Source organism: Penicillium griseofulvum, assembly GCF_001561935.1.
Source record: "Penicillium griseofulvum strain PG3 chromosome Unknown contig_80, whole genome shotgun sequence".
Classification (NCBI taxonomy): domain Eukaryota; kingdom Fungi; phylum Ascomycota; class Eurotiomycetes; order Eurotiales; family Aspergillaceae; genus Penicillium; species Penicillium griseofulvum.
Window position 1 is genome coordinate 1,764,164 of NW_024467471.1, and position 18,705 is coordinate 1,782,868.

An 18,705-nucleotide genomic window follows, 5' to 3' on the forward strand; every position below is an offset into this window, starting at 1 on the left:
AAGGTGTAAAGCTGCATAGTCTTTCTAATATATAACATATGACTTTTAAATTAGCCCAATTAATGTGACTGTGATATGATCATCCTCTAGGGCCTGCCTCTACACATCGGAAGCCGAACGCCTCTTATGCGGTGGTCTGTGCGTATCCACTTCGACGCGTTGATGCTTCATTTCCACAATTCTCACTTTGCTTCGACTTGCATACTCTATAAGCATTGTAACTTGCAATGTCTACTCAAGACGCGCGTGGTATTCTGTTCACGCATACCCGTCCACAAGAAGGGTTCCGGTTACTGGAACTTACCCCAGAACTGGAAGAACTACTGACATCAAAAGATGCGCCTATGTAAGTTAACGCCATGAACAGAGGTCCAAGCAGGCCGGAAATAACCTGGGCGCTGCCTTCCCTAAAATAAACCCCTACGATCCCCAATTGGCAGCTCTCGATTAACTCACCGCGCCTACCAGTCTCGAACTCAAATCGCCCTCCGCAGCCCTCGCACAAGCAGTAGTCGACCCCGCCGCCCACGATTACGTTAACCTATGCACACCAACACAAACATATCGCATCCGCCAAGTCCAGTCCTCAAACTCCCTGCACATCCTCCGCCCAAGCCGCGGCGAAATCTCCCAAGCAGACATAAAAGTCGTTGAGGACGATGCCGGCGAAAGTGGCACATTGAACCTTCCAGATGAAGCTGTAACGGCCATTGCAAAGTGTTCTTCGACACTAGAACTGCACATCCCCCCGGGAGGGTTCTCGGCCATTCCGTTCTTGGAGAAGAGCCTACGGCTATATGACCGACGCAGTGACGATGACGGAGACATAGCGATGGGCGGTTCAGCTGACTCCACGGGGCCCCTAAGCTCCGAGGAGATGCGCACGGCTAGGGATAATTTGTGTCAGGATATCCCTGTGTCAACAGCGCAGTGCGAGCAGGGCTGGATGGAGCTTTGTGCATTTGTCGATGGGGCTGGAGAGATGGCGTGTTGGCGGCCCTCAGCGCGGTCTCGATTAGCTGTCTGGAAGCGGTTAGTTGAGGGCGCTGTTTTGCAGGGCATTGATCTCGAGAAGCAGTTTCTCGTTGGGGACTTGTGGAAGTCTGTTCTAGATGATGATGAGGAGATGGAGCCGCCCTTCCCACGCGCGTTGTTGGAGGCTGTTGTGAGGCGCATCTGCATTGCGAATGAAAGGCCGCCTTTGGTGGATGATATTAAATGTGAGTCTAAATGGACGGTGGGATGTGATTGCTGTTGGATTTTCTAACTGTTTTGTGCTGTTCTATAGGGGCGAGCTTTGATAAGTCTGAGTGTACGCAGTGGGTGGGCGAGACATATCTGGCTGCCACTGCCCCGACTGCCTCGTCTGCTATTGTAAGAAGTGATTTCCTTCGCGCCTGGAAGGACTGTCTACCTGAGACATGGAGAGGAGAGGCAACGCTGTCATTGCTGGTAACTTTATCTTTCCCCGCTTGAGCTGCGGCGCAATAACTGATTTGGAATACAGGATGGCTGCTACAACAGTCCCGACCCCACGACTATTTACTTTGTTGAACCAGCGCAACGGAATCCAACGAACAAAACTACATCTGCACCAGCCACAGCCGCGAAGGCTAAGAATACCAGGAATTGGCACGAACTGCTCAAAGGCCGTCGTTGATTGCAAAGAAGCTAACGCACTTGCTGCGTAAAATGCCATGGCATCTAGTCTATGATGCGCGCGTATCTAGAAGCATCACGATCATATCTGCCGCCCAAACTCGCCTCGACCCCACAATTCTGAAAAGAAAACTGGGGAGAATCACGAGCAAACAAAGAAACAAACGAAATGATGCTCCAACGAATAAATGATCAACACCAGGTATACTTCTCATTCAACCACCACTCCACGTCCTTCCCCAACCCTTGCTCCTCGCCAGTCCACCGCAAGCTGGCGATGCTCTCCTTTTCGCGGTGCACGAGCTCAGCCTCCGGGTCCACCAAGGCCACGGCCTTCTGCAAAAGGGGAGTAGGGTTCCAGAATTCAACCTTGCTCATGTTCCACTCGTGCGCCTCTTGTTGTGCTCGCCGAAGGATAGCAGCCATGGCCTGGACAGTGGTGTTCTCCTCCGCCGGGGACGTGGGTTCATCATACACCCACCGAAGTATGTAGAGAACATTATCCTCTGGCTTCTCGCCAAAGTTCCTATTCCAAGCGCAGTACACGCGAGCGTTGTCATCACCAGCGCCCTTGACTACAGGCGGGGAGCGCTCGGGAATCAAGTTCTCAGCATAAAACTCCTCTCGAGCCCAGTGCCAGACGAAGTGATCAAAGTTAGGCAAAATAGCAATCTTAGCGCCACTCGTCTTCCGCGACGCCACAAGCATCTGCTCGCGCAGCTTATCAAGTACAGCCTCGCTGCACAGACAGTTCTGGACATCCTTAGCAAATAGATCCCTCGTCACAGAATTCTCCGGCCCGCCCGTAGTAGCCGGCAAAGACATATGGGAAGACGAGAACGGCCGCCACCCAAATTGAGCGTAGAACTTCTTTCCGATATCTGAGAAAAGTACCGTAAACAACGACTTCCGCCGTGGCTCTTTCTCCATCTCCCATGTCTCGAGTTTAGTGCTCAGCTCTTCCAGCATCCGCTTTGCATATCCCTTCCCGCGGAAATCAGGCCGGCAGTAGACACTCCCCACGCCGTAAGTGGAGACCTTCTCCACCTGTCCGTCGTGCGCGAGCAACGCTGTCTTCCGGTATGACTCGCACGAGCTAAGGATTACGCGCTCGTCCTCAGGCTCGTTGCGGTCTACCAGGATCCAGCAGGTTAGACCATCGCGCGTCAGCCGTTGCTGGAGGAGGTGGTCCTCGCGTGCTATGTATGTTTCCACATCTAGCGGTCCTTTCCAGGCGACGCTGTTCAGCCTAATTGAGGCAATGCGCTCTGCAGCTGTGGCTGGGACCAAGATCAGATCTGGTGATTCCCCTGCAGGTAGGGAGGGAATATCTGCAGCAATCATGTTTGCAAATTGAAGTACGAGTTGAAATTGAGAATGTAGGAAAAGGGTAAGGGTACAAAGAAGATATAAAGAGAAATCTTGGAATCCGGGGTGAAAGTCAAAGATCCGACTTGTGGAGATACCGACGGAACCCGTCCATAATATAGTTTCTAATCCGACGGACTTCACGATCACAAATGGGTCACACGAACATCTAACTCGTTACAATTGGACCACTATCCTTCTATTGCCCGCCCCCCTCACCTTGCATTCCACATCACGATCAGGGCCGGATCCGCCTGCCATATACGGTACAAATAACAATAACAAGGACTTTTTCTTTGTCACTGGCCCGAGGCGAAGCGACGGCAAGCGATGTTGCATTGCTAATGGCCCTTGACGTAAGAGCCGGTCATTTTGCCTTTGGCGGAGGGTTTGGTTGGGTCATGTGAGACTTGGCGATTATGTCATTGATTAGCCCTGAACCCTGGATCTTTTGTGTCAATCTATATATATCTTGTATGCATTAAGGGTTTTAATGAATTGGAGTTCACGCGACTATTCTTTATATATAATTACGTTGGTAGATCACTAGACATACCCCGTCCACCAGTAAACTTATTTATGTCCATTTCCCGAACCTAACAGTCTTATAGGCAGTTCAAAGCCCCGTTAAATGGCGAATAGTATATTCCAGCTAGCAAACACTTCTTAAATTTCTATTTGTATACTTAATTCCTCTTTCGGTAGCCCCACTAGTTATCGTGGTATCAATATTGATTTAATCTATTCTGACAATCCTCGGCCATGCATGCTCAGAAGGAAAGCGAGCCTAAGTAGTGTCTCAGATAAGATTCGATATGACTGTGTCTTTGCCCCGTTTATCTCGTTAGAATGTTTGCTCAACCTCGCATATTCTCCTAAGGACTTCTCTTTTTCTTGACCTAGCATTTATCCATTCATTACCATGACTATCAGCTATTTAGAATCAACCTTAGTCCCCCGGTATAAGAAATCATCAATCCTGTTTTTTTCTTCTTCTCTTCCATTTCAGTAGATAAAGGCTTCTCGGGATAGATAAAGCACTAGAGCATAGCTATAGTTGGTTACTTTTTAACAGCATCCATTAACCTAAACTGGATATCTGTCTAGCACACTTACATATTGAACCCCCTTAAGGCCTAGCGGCCTATTTTCATCAGCTAGGCTTAGGACATTAAGTAGAGGGGTACAAAGACAGAGGTGAAATGTAAACCAAATGACACGGAGAAAACCAAGATCAGATAAAACTTTGTGACACAAGACATTATGGCATAAGGGAGATGTTTCGGAATCATTTTCACTGAGTTTATCAGCATGAGAGCAGACGAGAAAACGCAAAAGAGAGAAGACACCAAGACGACAGCGGGAACTAGTCGCTAGTATAGTTGAATTGGCTAGAAAGAGAATCATGTAGTTGAATTCCAACAAAGGAGACGAATGAAATACAACGTGAAAATGGGAGATGGTATGAAAAAAAAAAGAGGCCGGATCGCAGGAAAAAGATCAGCGCAGAATCCAAGGGATCAAGCAGATGCAAAAGTAAACGAGCTTTAAAAAAGCCTGGGTAAAAAAAGAGGAAAAAGGACGGAGAAGGAGCGTCATGAAAGTGAGAATGGGAAGAAGAGGGGGAAAGAATAAGCACTTGGGAATGAAGCACTAGAAAGAAAAGATATGAACCTGATCTATGTAGATAAAATTCCATGCGAGTCCCAAAAAGTCGTCCGCTCTTCGTTTTATGTATTTCCGCCACTTTTTGCGGACGGCAATTCCAGAATTTCCTTCGTCCGTCATGTATGTTCGGTCATTGGTCACGCTAAATCAAGAATGAGACAGAATTTGGGTGTGGACAGGGAAAAGAGAAGTAGGGAAGAGAAAATAAAAAATAAAAACAAAGAACACGAAATCCCCCCAAGGCCTGAAATAAGATCGGATAATTTCGAGGTCATGATGGCTGCTCTGAGTCCACCGGTTCGTTAAATTTCTGTCGTGCCTCTTCTACCCACAACTCTAACCGAAGCTCGCCAGCTTCGACACGTCGTACAGGTACTGTTTTGGCACGGCCATTCGAGACCTTGGGGGGCGCTTGCTGGGGCTCGCCATTCCGCACTTTAGAGACGGAAAATGGTGCTGTGCACGATCGTAGGTGCACTTTGCCCGGTTCTGCCACAATCCAAGTTTGTTCTTCCTTGGTGGTCCCCGCCGGTGGTAAAGCATCTTCCCGCACTTCAATGCAGACGGTGAAACTGAACTCGTCATCGCGGGGAAGTGGGGTCAACCGGGCGCATGCTGAGGCGAGTCTCGCTAGACATGCCCGGAATTGTGCCTCGAGGTCAACCGATGTTGGTGCGGGGCCCCGGTCTGAGACAGGGGCACCTGGATTAGATGAATCTTCATTTCTGTCTTCAAATGTAGTATTCACCTCCCCCGCAGGGGCACGCGGGAAGCCCGATAGATCAAAAGCATATCGTTCGAGGGGCTGATTTGTGCGAAGAGATGAAATGATGATACTGACTGCGGTGATTGTGCCTTTGAGAATCTCCGTTCCGACTGCAATTGAAGCATCATTGATGTAGTCGCAGACTTTTGGGTGACGGGATTGTCGGACGGGATAGTTGTATGCCCGCACGGGGAGGAAGGTTGCGCGCGGATAGACGGAGCGCAGAAATAGGATTTGATGGACGGAGACGGTGAGGAAATTGGTGAAGGAGGCCGCTAACGCTGACTGGTTTGTGGGCAGCGATTTGGTAGCAGGGACAGGGGCGGAGAAAGTGGTCATGGTGGTGGTGGTGGTACTACTGCTCTCACTGGCAATCGGCATTGCCGTCGAACAATCCAGTATCGTTTCCGCGGTGAGGGTGGTCTTGACGAAGTCTCGAAGAATCTGAATGATGTTCCACCCTGAAGCTAATCATCGCTCTGCCTTTCTAAGCCATTGGTCAATGTCACGTTCCGAACAAGTGTAAAGTGTTGTTATGTTTTGCAATCGGTCAAAGTTTTTGTTCCTCAATATTCCAGTGACACGGCGGGTCACGATCGGTAGGATGATATGACTGATGAGGTCAGGGTGAGTAGAGCGACGGAAAGTAGTCACTCGATGCAGCATAAAAGAGAAAACTATGAGGGGAAGGAAAGATGGTTGGGCGTATCATGCATTGGAGGGGTTAAAGGAAATCCGAAACGTACGCTTAGGTAGACAAAACGACAAGTAGAAGCAAACCTCAAAGCATGAGGGATGGAAGAATCATATAATTCCCGAACGACGATCCCAAGAGAGAGTGATCACTTTTTTAAGATTTAAGAACCCTTGAGGGGAATTCGAGGAGGGGTGTTAAAGCGAAGGGAAGGAGGGGAAATTTTGAGAGATGGTAACCCTCGAGAGGAATTTTTTGTTTTAAGGAAAAAGAGGGCAGAGCCCAAGCAGATAATCAGAAAAATAAAGAAGTTATAGAGATGAATCGATGGGATGTACCTCTCTCGTTCATCGAGGGGAAAAGCAGAAGAAAGGCGGACAAGAATGACTGAGGTAAGTTGGTTGGGTCATGGTTCCTGTCACGTGGTTGCGTCATGGGTTTGCCGATTTTCACTTTTTTTTAATGAAATGTAATATATAGCTTAGTATTTTGTTTTCATTAATATTTTGATACATATATTTCATATATTTTGAACTAAAATCTTGTGTGTGAGGGTCTATAGAAATGTGCAAATGAAAAAAAAAGCAGAAAAAGGCAAGAAAAAAAATACAGTACCAGTATTTATACGATATTTGTATGGAGAAAAAAAGGGCACACAGCTTTTTGCTCTTTTTCTTCCCCACTAAGGATGGATACTTCTATAAGAGGGGCGATCATCGGCGAAAGAAGGGTGCAAGGGTATACCATGTACACCCATGAAGACGGGATATCTGTTTATCGTCCGGTACCTGACTTAAATATTAAAGGTTATGAACTATATATAAACATTAACTATATAACAGGTAGTAAGACTGAGTTGGAACACCTCTATGTATTAGTGTATCAGGTCTGTACTCATACACATATCCACTTCTCTCTAAGAGGTACGCATCTTACCCGATGATCTTCCTAACACTGACGGCAGTGGCGGTCATAAGAGGGTATTCTTTCCCGTTGTGCTTGGGCATATCTGGATTCCATTTGTTTCTTTACTTCCATACTTCAGATTTTTATAACGATTTAAATGATATACTACATCCTCTCAACGTCACTTAATTATTACTTATCTCTATAATATTTCCCGTAACTATTCTAATAATTCCAAAATGTCTTAGTGGAACTCCCATGTTTTCCGAAAGATCCTGACCCAATTATATCGAAAAGATCAGAACGTCCAACGTTGGATCTTAAAGCTCGAGCCAGTTTAGACCGGATCATGTAGTGCAGGTCCTAAAATGGTAAATGGTAGACTCCGTGGAATCTCGATCACTGTCTAACCTCCGCGGAGGTCTGAAAGATCCCTAGATTAGACTATTCCAGGTGATCGTGTGATCTAGAGATTCTATTAGAGAGGATATTGAGTTTATAGTCTAAGTTAAGCACTGTGAAATACTTGAACTTCTCTATATTGCCCTATACATGGTTTAAACCTCTGCATGTAAGGGGCATACGTAAGATACACAATAAAGTTATGTTTTTCCTACACCGTCCATTACTCTATTGGGCCTTTGCCCTATCTTTCTGCTCGGCTGCCAGCGCAGATCGGAGTGATCTCCCGCTTCCAAGACAAATTGGCGATGTCTGATTTTCATTAAGCATTTGCGTCAAATTAGTCTGCCTCGTATGCGGCCTCTCTGGTGTATCTGGTTCAAGATGATATCAGATATTAGACACCCCGATGTCTTTTGAGGTTTTTGGGTGGTTCTTCTTAGATATAACACGGCCGTAAAGTTAGAATAATAATAACTAGCTATAACGCCACCGGAATATCAGACATGCCGTGTTCCACTCTACGGTGTAAACATCAAATCCCTCGTGATTACATGCAACAGTCGTCTTGCGCATTATAAGCCGTTTTTACCGCGTATATTGTATGCTTCGCGTTAGATTCGTCGTATCCTTCTAGCCTTAGCACCATTAAAGGTGAGAATACTATAAAAACAAGGCCGCATAAGTGGCCAGTTATTCTTGTATGTAATATGCATAGAATGTGCTTTATATAAAGAAAATCGGGGGGGGGGGGGGGGTTAGGTATATAGGGCCGACCGCCTTCAAACTGCCCCGCCTTATCTGCCACCGCGCGCGCGAAGCATTGGATTCTCAATACCGCGACTGAGATCCATTGGCTTTGAGCCTAACTTCTTATCTCTCTTTCATCTTCGCTGGACTGCTCCTCAATACCCAACCAGCTTCACTAATTACACTTTGTTCGCCATGGAGCAAGAACTCCTGTCGCTCCTGGCAGACACCCAGTCACCAAAGGCCGATACCAGAAGAGCCGCAGAGTCCCAGTTGGGAAATCTGTATGCCCACGATTCCTTCGCAATCTCACTCACAGCAATTGCCTCGCACGAATCGGTTCCCATAAACTTACGCCAATCTGCCCTTTCGGTCCTGCGTACCTTCATTGCCGCCGCTTGGTCCCCCATTCTCGACGACTTCAAAGGTCAAATCCTTATCAACGATGTTAACAAAGCCAATGTTCGCCAGGCTTTGTTGTTGCTTGCGACAAACGATACCCCTCATCGGAAGGTAAAGAACTCTGCAAGTTACGCTGTCAGCAAGATAGCTAGTGCCGACTTCCCGGACGACTGGCCCGAGCTGCTCCCTTCACTGCTTCGGATCGTTAATGACCCCGCCAGTACCGATGGCCAGATGCACGGTGCACTGAAGGTCCTCTTGGATCTTGTCGATACTGGGTTCAGTGAGGAGCAGTTTTTCAATGTCGCCCGTGACCTCGTTTCGTCCCTGTTTGCCGTAGCTACGGCCGAGTCTAGACGGCCAATGCTGCGCGCTCTGGCTGTCGCAGTCTTCCGTTCCTGCTTCGATACTTTAGAAATGGTTCTGGAACAACACAAGACGGCAATCAAACAGTTCATGGATGAGGTGCTTAGTGGGTGGTCGCCGTTCTTCGATACAGCTTTAAAGGCACCGCTGCCGCAGCCACCCAGCGAGGAAGAGGAACATAAACAAGGGGAGATTGCATCGCAGTGGAGGGGAATTGTTGGGTTGAAGCTTCAAGTCGTTAAGGTATGTCGTGTTCCGTCTTGGTTTTGCCGCGTTTTCGCTGACATGATTTTCTTATAGACTCTCATGAGGATCCGCATCTTGTTCCCTGCTCTTTTGTCCGCGCAAAGCCCACTTTTCTTCTCGACAGTCTGGACGGAACTCACCAACGCGTTACCGATTTACCAGAATTTCTACATTGAGGAGGAGAGGCAGAGTCGTTTGGAGGATGCGGACGGACTTCCCCACTCACTTGATTTCCTCGTTTTGGAGGAACTTGATATCATCCAGGCCCTCTTGAAGGCACCTCCGGTAAAAGCACAGCTACAGCAGCAACTCCGTGATGCCGGTGCGACTGCCAGCACGTCCAGCTGGCTTCCGGAAATCATGAAGCTAGCCAGCTCTTATTCACAAATTACAACAGAGGAGGAGGCTCTATGGGAGATTGATGTTAACCTTTTCCTCTCCGAGGAGACTTCTGTTACAGCCAACTACACCCCTCGAACTTGCAGCGGAGATCTAGCGATCAAGGCCGGTGAATGGCTGAAGGGTACAGCTGCTGAGGGTCTTTTAGGCTACATGAACACCCTTTTTGCCGATTCGTCTGTCTCGTGAGTTCTACTCTATACTTCGGGTATTAGATTATACTGATTATGACGCAAATAGATGGAAGCAACGTGAAGCCTCCATGTACATTCTCAACTGTTTGCTTCGAGACTTTGGTGAAGTGGACCAAGAGATCTCACCTGAGCTGGCATCCCACTTCACTCAATTTGTGCAATATGCGATCCAACAAGAACAGGAGCTCTTGCGTGCTAGAGGCTACCTTGTAGCTGGCGCTTTGTCCAAGGTCGCCGGTGAGGCATTCCAACAAACCGCATCATCCTATCTGGAGGCAACTTTGAAGGCGATTGCCGAAGACCCTGCCGAGGTGGTCCAAGTGGCTTGCATTCGGGTGCTACAAGATCTGATGCCCGCTTTGCCGACAAACTTGGCCCGCCCATTCCAGCCTGCAGTGATTGCGGCCATTTCAGAATTCATCTCTGCACACGACCTTCGTGAACAGACTGACTCTGATGATCTCAAGGTCACGTTGGCGGAAACCCTCCGGGACACTATTATGGCCGATTCTAGCGTAGTTCTGTCATCTACTGCAATTGATGTGCTGTTCAGTATTGCTAGCAGCGGAGCCGAAAACTTCCAATTGACCTTGACTGTCACTGAGGCATTTGAAGATATTGTGGACCAGATTACCGACAATGGCCCTGATTCTTACATGCGTCTTTGTGAAAAGGTGCTTCCCTCGTTGATGGGTGCGATTGACGTGGGCAACCTGACTGAAGAGAATGCCTTGACAACCTTTGCAGCCGATCTTCTTCGCGCTCTGGCCGAGCGGAGTCCCGAGCCGATGCCCGCTGGTTTCGTGGAGACAGTGATGCCCAAGTTGAACCGCCTGCTACTGGACTCCGATGAGGCCGAATTGATCCGACCTGCCACCGAGGCCGTACGACACATGCTTTCTCACGACTTTGCGCAGTTCATTGCCTGGCGTGATCCTCAATCTGGAAAGGAAGCACTCGAAGTTGTGTTGGTCATCATTGACCGCCTGCTGGGCCCCGCCGTGGATGACAATGCAGCCACCGAGGTCGGCCAGCTAGCAGCAGAGTTGGTTGAACGGGCCGGCTCCGAGCGCCTCGGTCCCTACCTGCCGCAGCTCCTGCAAGCCGTGGCGCAGCGACTGGCCACGGCCCAGCAAGCGCAATTCATCCAAAGTCTAATTCTTGTCTTCGCGCGACTCACTCTCATCAGCGCACGTGAGGTAGTCGACTTCCTGGCCCAGGTCAACTTGGACGGCCAGAGCGGACTCGCCGTGGTCTTGAGCAAGTGGCTTGAGAACTCCGTCAACTTCGCCGGCTACGATGAGATCAAGCAGAACATCTTTGCCCTAGCACGTCTGTATGAACTTGCCGATCCACGTGTGGCCGAAGTGCCCGTCAAAGGTGACCTCATCATTCAGGATACTGGCCGAATCAAGACCCGCTCGCAGGCGCGTAAAAACCCCGACCAATTCACGACCGTGCCCGCACCATTGAAGATCTTCAAGGTTCTGGTTGAAGAGCTGGGTGCCGCATCTGGCAACAAGGAGATCGACGCCGCTACTGCGGCGGCACTGGATGAGGCTGACAGTGACGATGGCGATGACGACTGGGAGGATATCCCCGGTCAGCACCTGGACCTCGGCATCGGAGCCACGAAGCAGGGATTGATGAGCTTCGGCGAGGGAGGCTCCGAGAGTGTTTTCGGTGTGCGTCGCCGAGACGATGAAACGCAGAGCTTCCTGGCGGATTTCTTCCGACAGGCCTCCACGCAGCCTGGTTTCCAAGAATTGTATGCTGCACTGACTCCGGATGAGCAGGCTAAACTGCAGGGTCTGTAAGTGGAGCTGGGTGAAATCGTATTTGAGACTTTGCGAGTATGTACTCTGGTCCCCGAATGCCCGTTGGAATGCCCGGGTTATTACATAATGGTTTGATGCATGAATGCCAATAAAACATACGTACAACGACTTGTACATGTCGCTAGTACAGAAGAAACACTCATTCTTTCTTTTCTTTTCTTTTTTTCTTTTTGCCTTTTGCCTACCGTATCGTAGAAACAAAAAGGATAATCAGCATTAGCACATCCTTGTAATATGTACTCCGTAGGGACCCTGGGAGTGGTCGAATTGGGGCTGTCCACGAACGCTAGTTCTTGTGGGCCCCTACTCCGAACTTTGTGTGCTAATACGATCTGCAATATTTTGAATTAACTTTTAGCTAGAGGCTTAGCTATTTATATTCTCTGACCATGAGATGATACTTGATTGTATGGTGATTCTCTATTATATCGCAATTTACCATATAAACAAAGAAGAAAATCCTCTGTTTCTGCATTCATCTGGACCTCGGGAACCACCCGGGGTCCGTCCCGTGTGGGGACCCAACCAGACAGTCGGGCCACTTAACCCCGAATTTTGTGTTTTTTTTCTTTTCTTTTTTTTTTCTGTTCTTTCATATCAGTCAGCTGAGTTAAGTTTCTAGCTTGGACATGTGTCTCTTGGCTTCCATTTCTGTGTTAGTGCTCACCTTTTTTTTACTATGTAGTCACTAAGTAAAACTGAGCACGCTATGATGGCTTATCTTACGGAGTTAACGGAGTGATCTCTGGTACTTCTTGGCTTTCCCCATTTTACATAGTGAAGCCTTGATCCTTTTTGCTGATCAAAACCAAGCCTATGGTGTGTAGAACTACCTACCCAAAGATTTGAATATGTTTCCTCATTGTCCATATATTATATGCTATCATAAAAAGCCAAGATGTAAATTCCCAAAGAGCATGAGTGACTAGAATTAAAATAATAATAAACCTGCATGGTATACGGAGTCGAGGAATTTACGGTGTCCAAAGTATCCACTCACATTCGATCCCGCTAACCCTGGAACCTTGAAAACTGCAAATCAAAGACAGACCGATTTGGAATAGGCGACTTTCCCGTCCCAAGCTGTCGGATTTCCTGCGGGGTTTAACAAAAAAGGAAAAGGTACTGAACCGCCCAGGTGGAAGGGCAAAAAAATAAGTGGCGCTATTTCTCCCGGTATCCTTTCTCTCGGGTTTCTTAGGTTCTTGGATTCGATAGCTTCATTCCACTTCCCCTCTATTTCTTTCTTCAGGAGAAAAAAAAACTCACTTTCCCTTCTCTATCTTTCTCTCTCCTATCTCTTTCTCCTCCCTCTCTTTCCTCCCTACCTCTATATCTCTCCTCTCAGTCTCCCTACCTCCCCTCTCTCGCCATGTCACAACCTAATGTCAATGAACGCATTCAAATCGACGTAAGTAGATCATTACCTCTTAATTCTTCGATCCCATCTCTACCCCCATATCCCTATATTCACCTGCACCCAAAAAGAGGCCACTCCCCCGACCGATCTCATGTCTCCAATTTATAATTCAATCTCCAACAAATCCTCAATCCCGACTAAAAATCTCCAGACAAGCGATGAAGATTCCCTCTTCGAAACCCAAACCCTCGCAGGCTCAAACCTCTCCTTTGCCTCCTCCGTCCGAGATTACACCTATGAAAACGGCCGCCGCTACCACGCATACCGAAATGGCCAATACCCCTTCCCGAACGACGAAGAAGAACAAGACCGCCTAGCACTCCTACACCACCTCTTCAAACTGCTCACAGGTGGTGATCTGCACCGAGCACCAATACACAACACCAGCCCACGCCGCATTCTAGACATCGGCACCGGCACTGGCGAATGGGCCCTGGAAATGGCCGAAGACAACCCGCAGGCGGATATCATCGGAACAGATCTCAGCCCCATCCAGCCGAACTGGGCGCCGCCCAATTGTCGCTTCTTTATCGATGACGTGGAGAGTGATTGGACTTTCTCGCCCGAGGAACCATTCGACTATATCCATTCAAGGTCTATGAGCGGTGGCATCGAAGATTGGCCAAGGCTGCTTAAGCAGATTTATCAGCATCTGAAGCCGGGCGGCTGGTTCGAGGTGCAGGAGTTTGAGCCTTCGGTGCATTCTGATGATGGGTCCCATGAGCACGCTACTGCTATTTCTAACTGGCATGACTTGTTGGAACAGGCTTGTGAGAAGTTTGGGAAGCCAATAAATATCGCGACGAAGATGTCGCGCTGGATGGCTGAACAGGGGTTTGCGAATATTACTGATGATGTCTATAAAGTATGGCTACTGTTTTATCCGGCTGGTGTTTTGGAGGTATACTGACTTACTTTCAGTGTCCTATGGGTGGCTGGGCCAAGAATCGCCGCTACAAAGAACTCGGCCGCGTCGGCAAGATGGTTGGCTTGGAAGCCATTGAGCCGTACTCAATAGCTCTCTTCACTCGAATCATGGGATTCACGTACCAGGAGGCTCAGGAGTATCTGGATAAGGTGTGGGCGGAGTTGGCGTGCAACAAGCACCATCTCTATGTGCGCTTCCACTTTATCTACGGGCAACGGCCTTTCGACGATGAAACCACCAGTTCTGAGGCGTCCTGAAACCTGGGACTGTGGCAACGATGATTATAACAATGATACCCCACGACGTAAAACTGGGCTTGGGAATGCCTCCTTCCCCGTCGACTTCTCCAATCCCTGTCGATGCCCTTGCCTTACAACATGAATCATGTCTTGATGATTATATTTCTGCGGATTAATATATAACGGCGGCAGTTCCATGTACTAGATTGTTTGCTTCATTTATGTTCATATTCATGTGGACATGGGGTGGTATCGTGATGCATGAGAGGATGGGGAGATGGTGTGACGTAGTACGGTGACTCTGTCTCAGACGGTTTCACCATGAATTTGCCCTGGTGTCGACCAGCGATCCCGGGCTATATGATCGAGTGGTTTTCCAGAGATCCAGCTCTGAACCTGACCTGACCCGCTCGATTCCAACGCATTCGACATAAGCACACTACAACATACCTAGGCACGAGTTCGTGGCTCGGTTTGAGTATGTGCTTACGCCGTCGTCACCGCCCATTCCAAATCCCGAGAACCTGACAAACCCCCGAAACCGCCTCCTCGGGTGAAGGACTTGCCCGCAAGACCTGAATCACCTGAGGTAGGCGTTGCTCATCACAGGTGGCAATTGTTTCCAGCAGGATCTCCAGCAATTCCTGTTTTCCCTCGCCCTTCCAGGAGCTCGGCATTGAGTTCATTATGGTTGTTGGTGAAGGACGGTCCTGGGAACTGGGGCTGGCATGGCTTGAAGTATCTCCTGGCACAGGTGACGGGTTTGGTAGAGGGAAGGGTGCGTCTGTATAGGTGTTGATGTTTGTGTTGGTGGTATTGAAGGTATTGATAGTTGAATAATGAGACGGGGTTTGGTATATATGCGTATTCGGGAATTGATTCGGACTCGGATTCGGATTCGGATTTCCATATGCATCTTGTCCCCACTGATGATACGCATGAGGCGTATCATCTTCATTTGGTATTGGATATTCCTCCCCGTAATGTGTCACTGATGTTGGTATGGGTGCGGGATAGCCAGCGTGTTGTAAATATGGTAGAGCTTTGCCTCCGTCAAGCATATAATCATTGCCATTGGTTCCGTATAGCGCCGGGTGCATCCCTAACATCGCATCCTGCGCGTGTAACCCGTGCACTGGGAGACTCTGCATTGGTATTGGGACTGTTCCAGACATGGCCCCCGGAGGATACGTCATACCTCCTGTATAATATCCAGACATTGTCGCGTCTTCTATAGCATCTAACCAAATTTAGCACGTGCGCCCGAAATAAATGAAACAAAACCAACACATACTCCCAAAAGCAAGCGATTCAACTGCAGTCGACCCATCCAACTCCGCAATTTGCGGCGCATACCCCGTCGCGACAGGATAAGCTGAAGCCGACCGCGACGAAGCGGACATTGACCCAGTCCCATTCTCACTCCCCGTACTATCCGGACTTGTAACAGTCACGGAGTTCGTCATCGTCGTGATCGACGAGGATGGAGACGACCCGCCCCAGCTACCCTCGCCAGTATCCGGTGTACCTCTAATCGAGGCAGAACCAGCGCTAGCGCCGGTCGCATACCCAGAGCCATTAGCATGGCCGTTATAGCTATAGCCGGTTTGCGCGGGCGCATATTGTGTCCAACTCTGACTATTCCCGGGGAAGGTTCCGGCCCCTTTGTCCGGGCGCGGGCGCTGGGAGCTCTGACTTTGGCTCTGACTGGACTCTCGTGGGCTCTGGTTCAGACGTCCCCGCAGTTGTGCGACTTCGCGACGTAGTTGGTCTATTATCTCGGATTGACTGATTTGGGCACGATCTTCGGCGGTGGTGAGGTAGGTGCAATCAGCTTCGAGGCCCCGGATTATACAGGCATGACATGGGATAGAGCGGTCGCACTGGTGAGATGATTAGATTAATTAAAGTAGAGATAGTGAGGTAGTAGAGGTAGTAATGGGGCGTACCTTCACTTTGCGCTCGCGACATCTGAGGCACGACTGCTGTGGACGTATCTTTGTCTTCGAGTCGGGGGGCATTGTGAGAAATACCACTCTATCGTGGTATTTGGATGTTTCAAAGATCAATTGCTCCTCGGAGAATCGGAGAAGCCGTTGAACTTCAGTAGCGGGGGAGGTTCCACTCAGAAAATGGATTTTTGCATCCCCCGGTCATGCAGGTTCAGCTGTGCCACACATGATATCAAGGGGGAAATGTGAGGGATCGAACCTCCTTGTCCAATTTTTTCCCTCTGGTTCTAGGCCAAAGCTCTGCGGCTCTCTGATTGGGTACAATTCGAATTGTCTTCTTGCAGATCGGTGTGGCTAGCCACTCGCAGATCTTAGAATCAGATTAGGTATGCTCTTCGAGCTTCGAGGAACTCCGGTGTTGTATGTAGACATATGCTACTTCATCAAAAGATATAATCTGTTTGATGGTACCGTCACAATGTTTATCACGGTTCCCCTCGATTCCTGCAGATCCCAGTGCGTCGTAGATGCGACGTCGGTGCGGGGAATCCTTGAAATTGAGCCAGTGAAGGAATCGAAAGAGGTTGAGTGAAGGGGATCTGGATAGCATAAAACGGCCCACCATGCTGTGCAACATACGCCTCAGCCGATTACAAGCCTGCGCCATCAAAGCATATTACATCTTGTCCCTATCTTGTCTATACTCCATTGCAAAGACACCATGAAGACACTCTCACCCAAAAGCTGGGGAGCCCGAAGCATGGCGAGCCTCCTGGCGTTGCCACTGTTACCAGTGCATGCCTCTGTTCAGAACCCAGGCTTAGCCCCAGCACCTCCAATGGGGTTCAACAACTGGGCGCGTTTTATGTGCGATCTGAACGAGACGCTCTTCACCGAAACAGCACAATCAATGCTAGATCGCGGCCTCCTCGATGTAGGCTATGACCGCCTCACGCTGGATGACTGCTGGATGAGCCACGACCGCGCGAAGGACGGTTCCCTGCAGTGGGACGCCGAAAGGTTCCCGCACGGCATCCCCTGGCTCACCAAGTACATGAATAGCAAGGGCTTCCAGCTCGGCATCTACCAAGATTCCGGTAACTTGACCTGTGGCGGTTACCCTGGCTCCTACGAACATGAGGAGCAGGATGCCAAACTATTCGCTAGCTGGGGTATCGACTACCTCAAGCTGGACGGATGCAATGTCTGGGGAGAGGAAGGCCGCTCGCTTCGCGAGGAGTACCGCGTGCGCTACATGCAGTGGCATGACATTCTTACTGCCATGCCGAAGCCACTTATATTCTCCAATTCTGCGCCTGCATATTTCGAAGGCAAAGATGGGGACTGGGCGGTCGTCATGAACTGGGTTCCAGAATCTGGCGAGCTAGCGCGTCACTCGGCGGATGTGATTAACTATGCCGTCGATGGCAATGCATGGGAAAGCATCATGTATAACTACGACTTCCACACGCGTCTAGTGCGTTACCAGCAACCGGGCTACTATAACGATCCCGACTTCCTGATCCCAGACCACCCAAGCCTCTCGATGAATGAGAAAAAAGCTCAGTTTGAGGTCTGGGCTTCTATCGGCGCGCCATTGATTCTCAGCGCTTACGTTCCCGACCTCTCAGACGAGGAGATCGCATTCCTCAGCAACAAGGCCCTCATCGCCGTGAACAAGGACCCGCTGGCGCAGCAATCTGCTCTCGTTAGTCGCGATGGCAAGTTCGACGTCCTGACCCGCTCCCTGGAGAACGGAGACAGACTCCTGACCGTGCTGAACCGCGGAGCCGATACGGCCACAACTACCATCTCCGTCGAGCGTCTCGGTCTGTCGTCTAAGTCTTGCAAGTATGAGGCGCGTGATCTCGTCACCGATGAAGTCTCGACCATCGACTCTGCTATCAAAGTCCAGCTCGAGTCTCATGCTGCTAAGGTCTACCGTATTGCGCTGCCCGAAAAGTGCACTAAGACTACCCCTACCGCCATGGTTTTCAACACTCCTTCTGGTCTTTGCATGACTGCTTCCACTGATTCTGTTACCTTTGAGAAATGCAGTGGCTCAGACTCCCAGGTCTGGCATGTTGCGGCAACGGGCCAAGACACTAAGCTGACTTTGAGCCCTCTGTCCGATGAGTCGGTTTGTCTTGCTGCTGGGGATGAACTTTCGCTTGCTAAATGTCAAGGTGGAGACGGTATTAACTGGGATCATTATATTTCGGGTCATTTGCGCAGTTCGTCTGGGGATTGTCTGACTCAGACCAAGGATAAGGCCAGTGTCGAGGCGTGTGTGATTGATAGTGTCGGCCAGATCTTTGGATTGCCAAGTGGAGTCCGTCTGGCCAAGGGGGATCTGAACTAGATTAGATATCGATTAGCGTGGAACTCAATAGTGTAGAATCACGTGATATATAGATCTATACAGATGCACGTTTTGTATATAGGTGCAATCACGATCTAGCCTGGTCAGAGCAGCATTATCAATGATCTAGAGGGCAAGGAGAAAAA

The 18,705-nt window shown here is 49.2% G+C and overlaps 7 protein-coding genes across 7 annotated transcripts; 4 read left to right on the forward strand and 3 right to left on the reverse strand.

Moving 5' to 3' along the window:
- Positions 1-227: 227 nt before the first annotated feature.
- On the forward strand, positions 228-1,660 carry PGRI_016730 (putative sister chromatid cohesion protein Dcc1; the record flags this gene model as incomplete). Its single annotated transcript, XM_040789386.1, has 4 exons — positions 228-346; positions 469-1,220; positions 1,289-1,452; positions 1,508-1,660. The coding sequence occupies 4 exons, from the start codon at positions 228-230 to the stop codon at positions 1,658-1,660; spliced, it is 1,188 nt and encodes a 395-aa protein (XP_040646339.1).
- Positions 1,661-1,851: 191 nt separating this feature from the next.
- On the reverse strand, positions 1,852-3,003 carry PGRI_016740 (uncharacterized protein; the record flags this gene model as incomplete). Its single annotated transcript, XM_040789387.1, has 1 exon — positions 1,852-3,003. One exon carries the CDS (start codon positions 3,001-3,003, stop codon positions 1,852-1,854), a length of 1,152 nt encoding a protein of 383 aa, XP_040646340.1.
- A 1,963-nt stretch (positions 3,004-4,966) lies between these two features.
- PGRI_016750 (putative mitotic spindle checkpoint protein (Mad2B)) lies at positions 4,967-5,842 on the reverse strand (the record flags this gene model as incomplete). The annotated part of the gene is made up of 1 exon (XM_040789388.1): positions 4,967-5,842. One exon carries the CDS (start codon positions 5,840-5,842, stop codon positions 4,967-4,969), a length of 876 nt encoding a protein of 291 aa, XP_040646341.1.
- Positions 5,843-8,408: 2,566 nt separating this feature from the next.
- Positions 8,409-11,637, forward strand: PGRI_016760 (uncharacterized protein; the record flags this gene model as incomplete). The annotated part of the gene is made up of 3 exons (XM_040789389.1): positions 8,409-9,224; positions 9,282-9,811; positions 9,867-11,637. The coding sequence occupies 3 exons, from the start codon at positions 8,409-8,411 to the stop codon at positions 11,635-11,637; spliced, it is 3,117 nt and encodes a 1,038-aa protein (XP_040646342.1).
- A 1,393-nt stretch (positions 11,638-13,030) lies between these two features.
- PGRI_016770 (class I SAM-dependent methyltransferase) lies at positions 13,031-14,263 on the forward strand (the record flags this gene model as incomplete). The annotated part of the gene is made up of 3 exons (XM_040789390.1): positions 13,031-13,069; positions 13,230-13,943; positions 14,000-14,263. 3 exons carry the CDS (start codon positions 13,031-13,033, stop codon positions 14,261-14,263), a joined length of 1,017 nt encoding a protein of 338 aa, XP_040646343.1.
- Positions 14,264-14,742: 479 nt separating this feature from the next.
- PGRI_016780 (Zn(II)2Cys6 transcription factor domain-containing protein) lies at positions 14,743-16,266 on the reverse strand (the record flags this gene model as incomplete). The annotated part of the gene is made up of 3 exons (XM_040789391.1): positions 14,743-15,485; positions 15,540-16,128; positions 16,195-16,266. The coding sequence occupies 3 exons, from the start codon at positions 16,264-16,266 to the stop codon at positions 14,743-14,745; spliced, it is 1,404 nt and encodes a 467-aa protein (XP_040646344.1).
- Positions 16,267-16,918: 652 nt separating this feature from the next.
- Positions 16,919-18,559, forward strand: aglA (putative alpha-galactosidase; the record flags this gene model as incomplete). Its single annotated transcript, XM_040789392.1, has 1 exon — positions 16,919-18,559. One exon carries the CDS (start codon positions 16,919-16,921, stop codon positions 18,557-18,559), a length of 1,641 nt encoding a protein of 546 aa, XP_040646345.1.
- Positions 18,560-18,705: the final 146 nt, after the last annotated feature.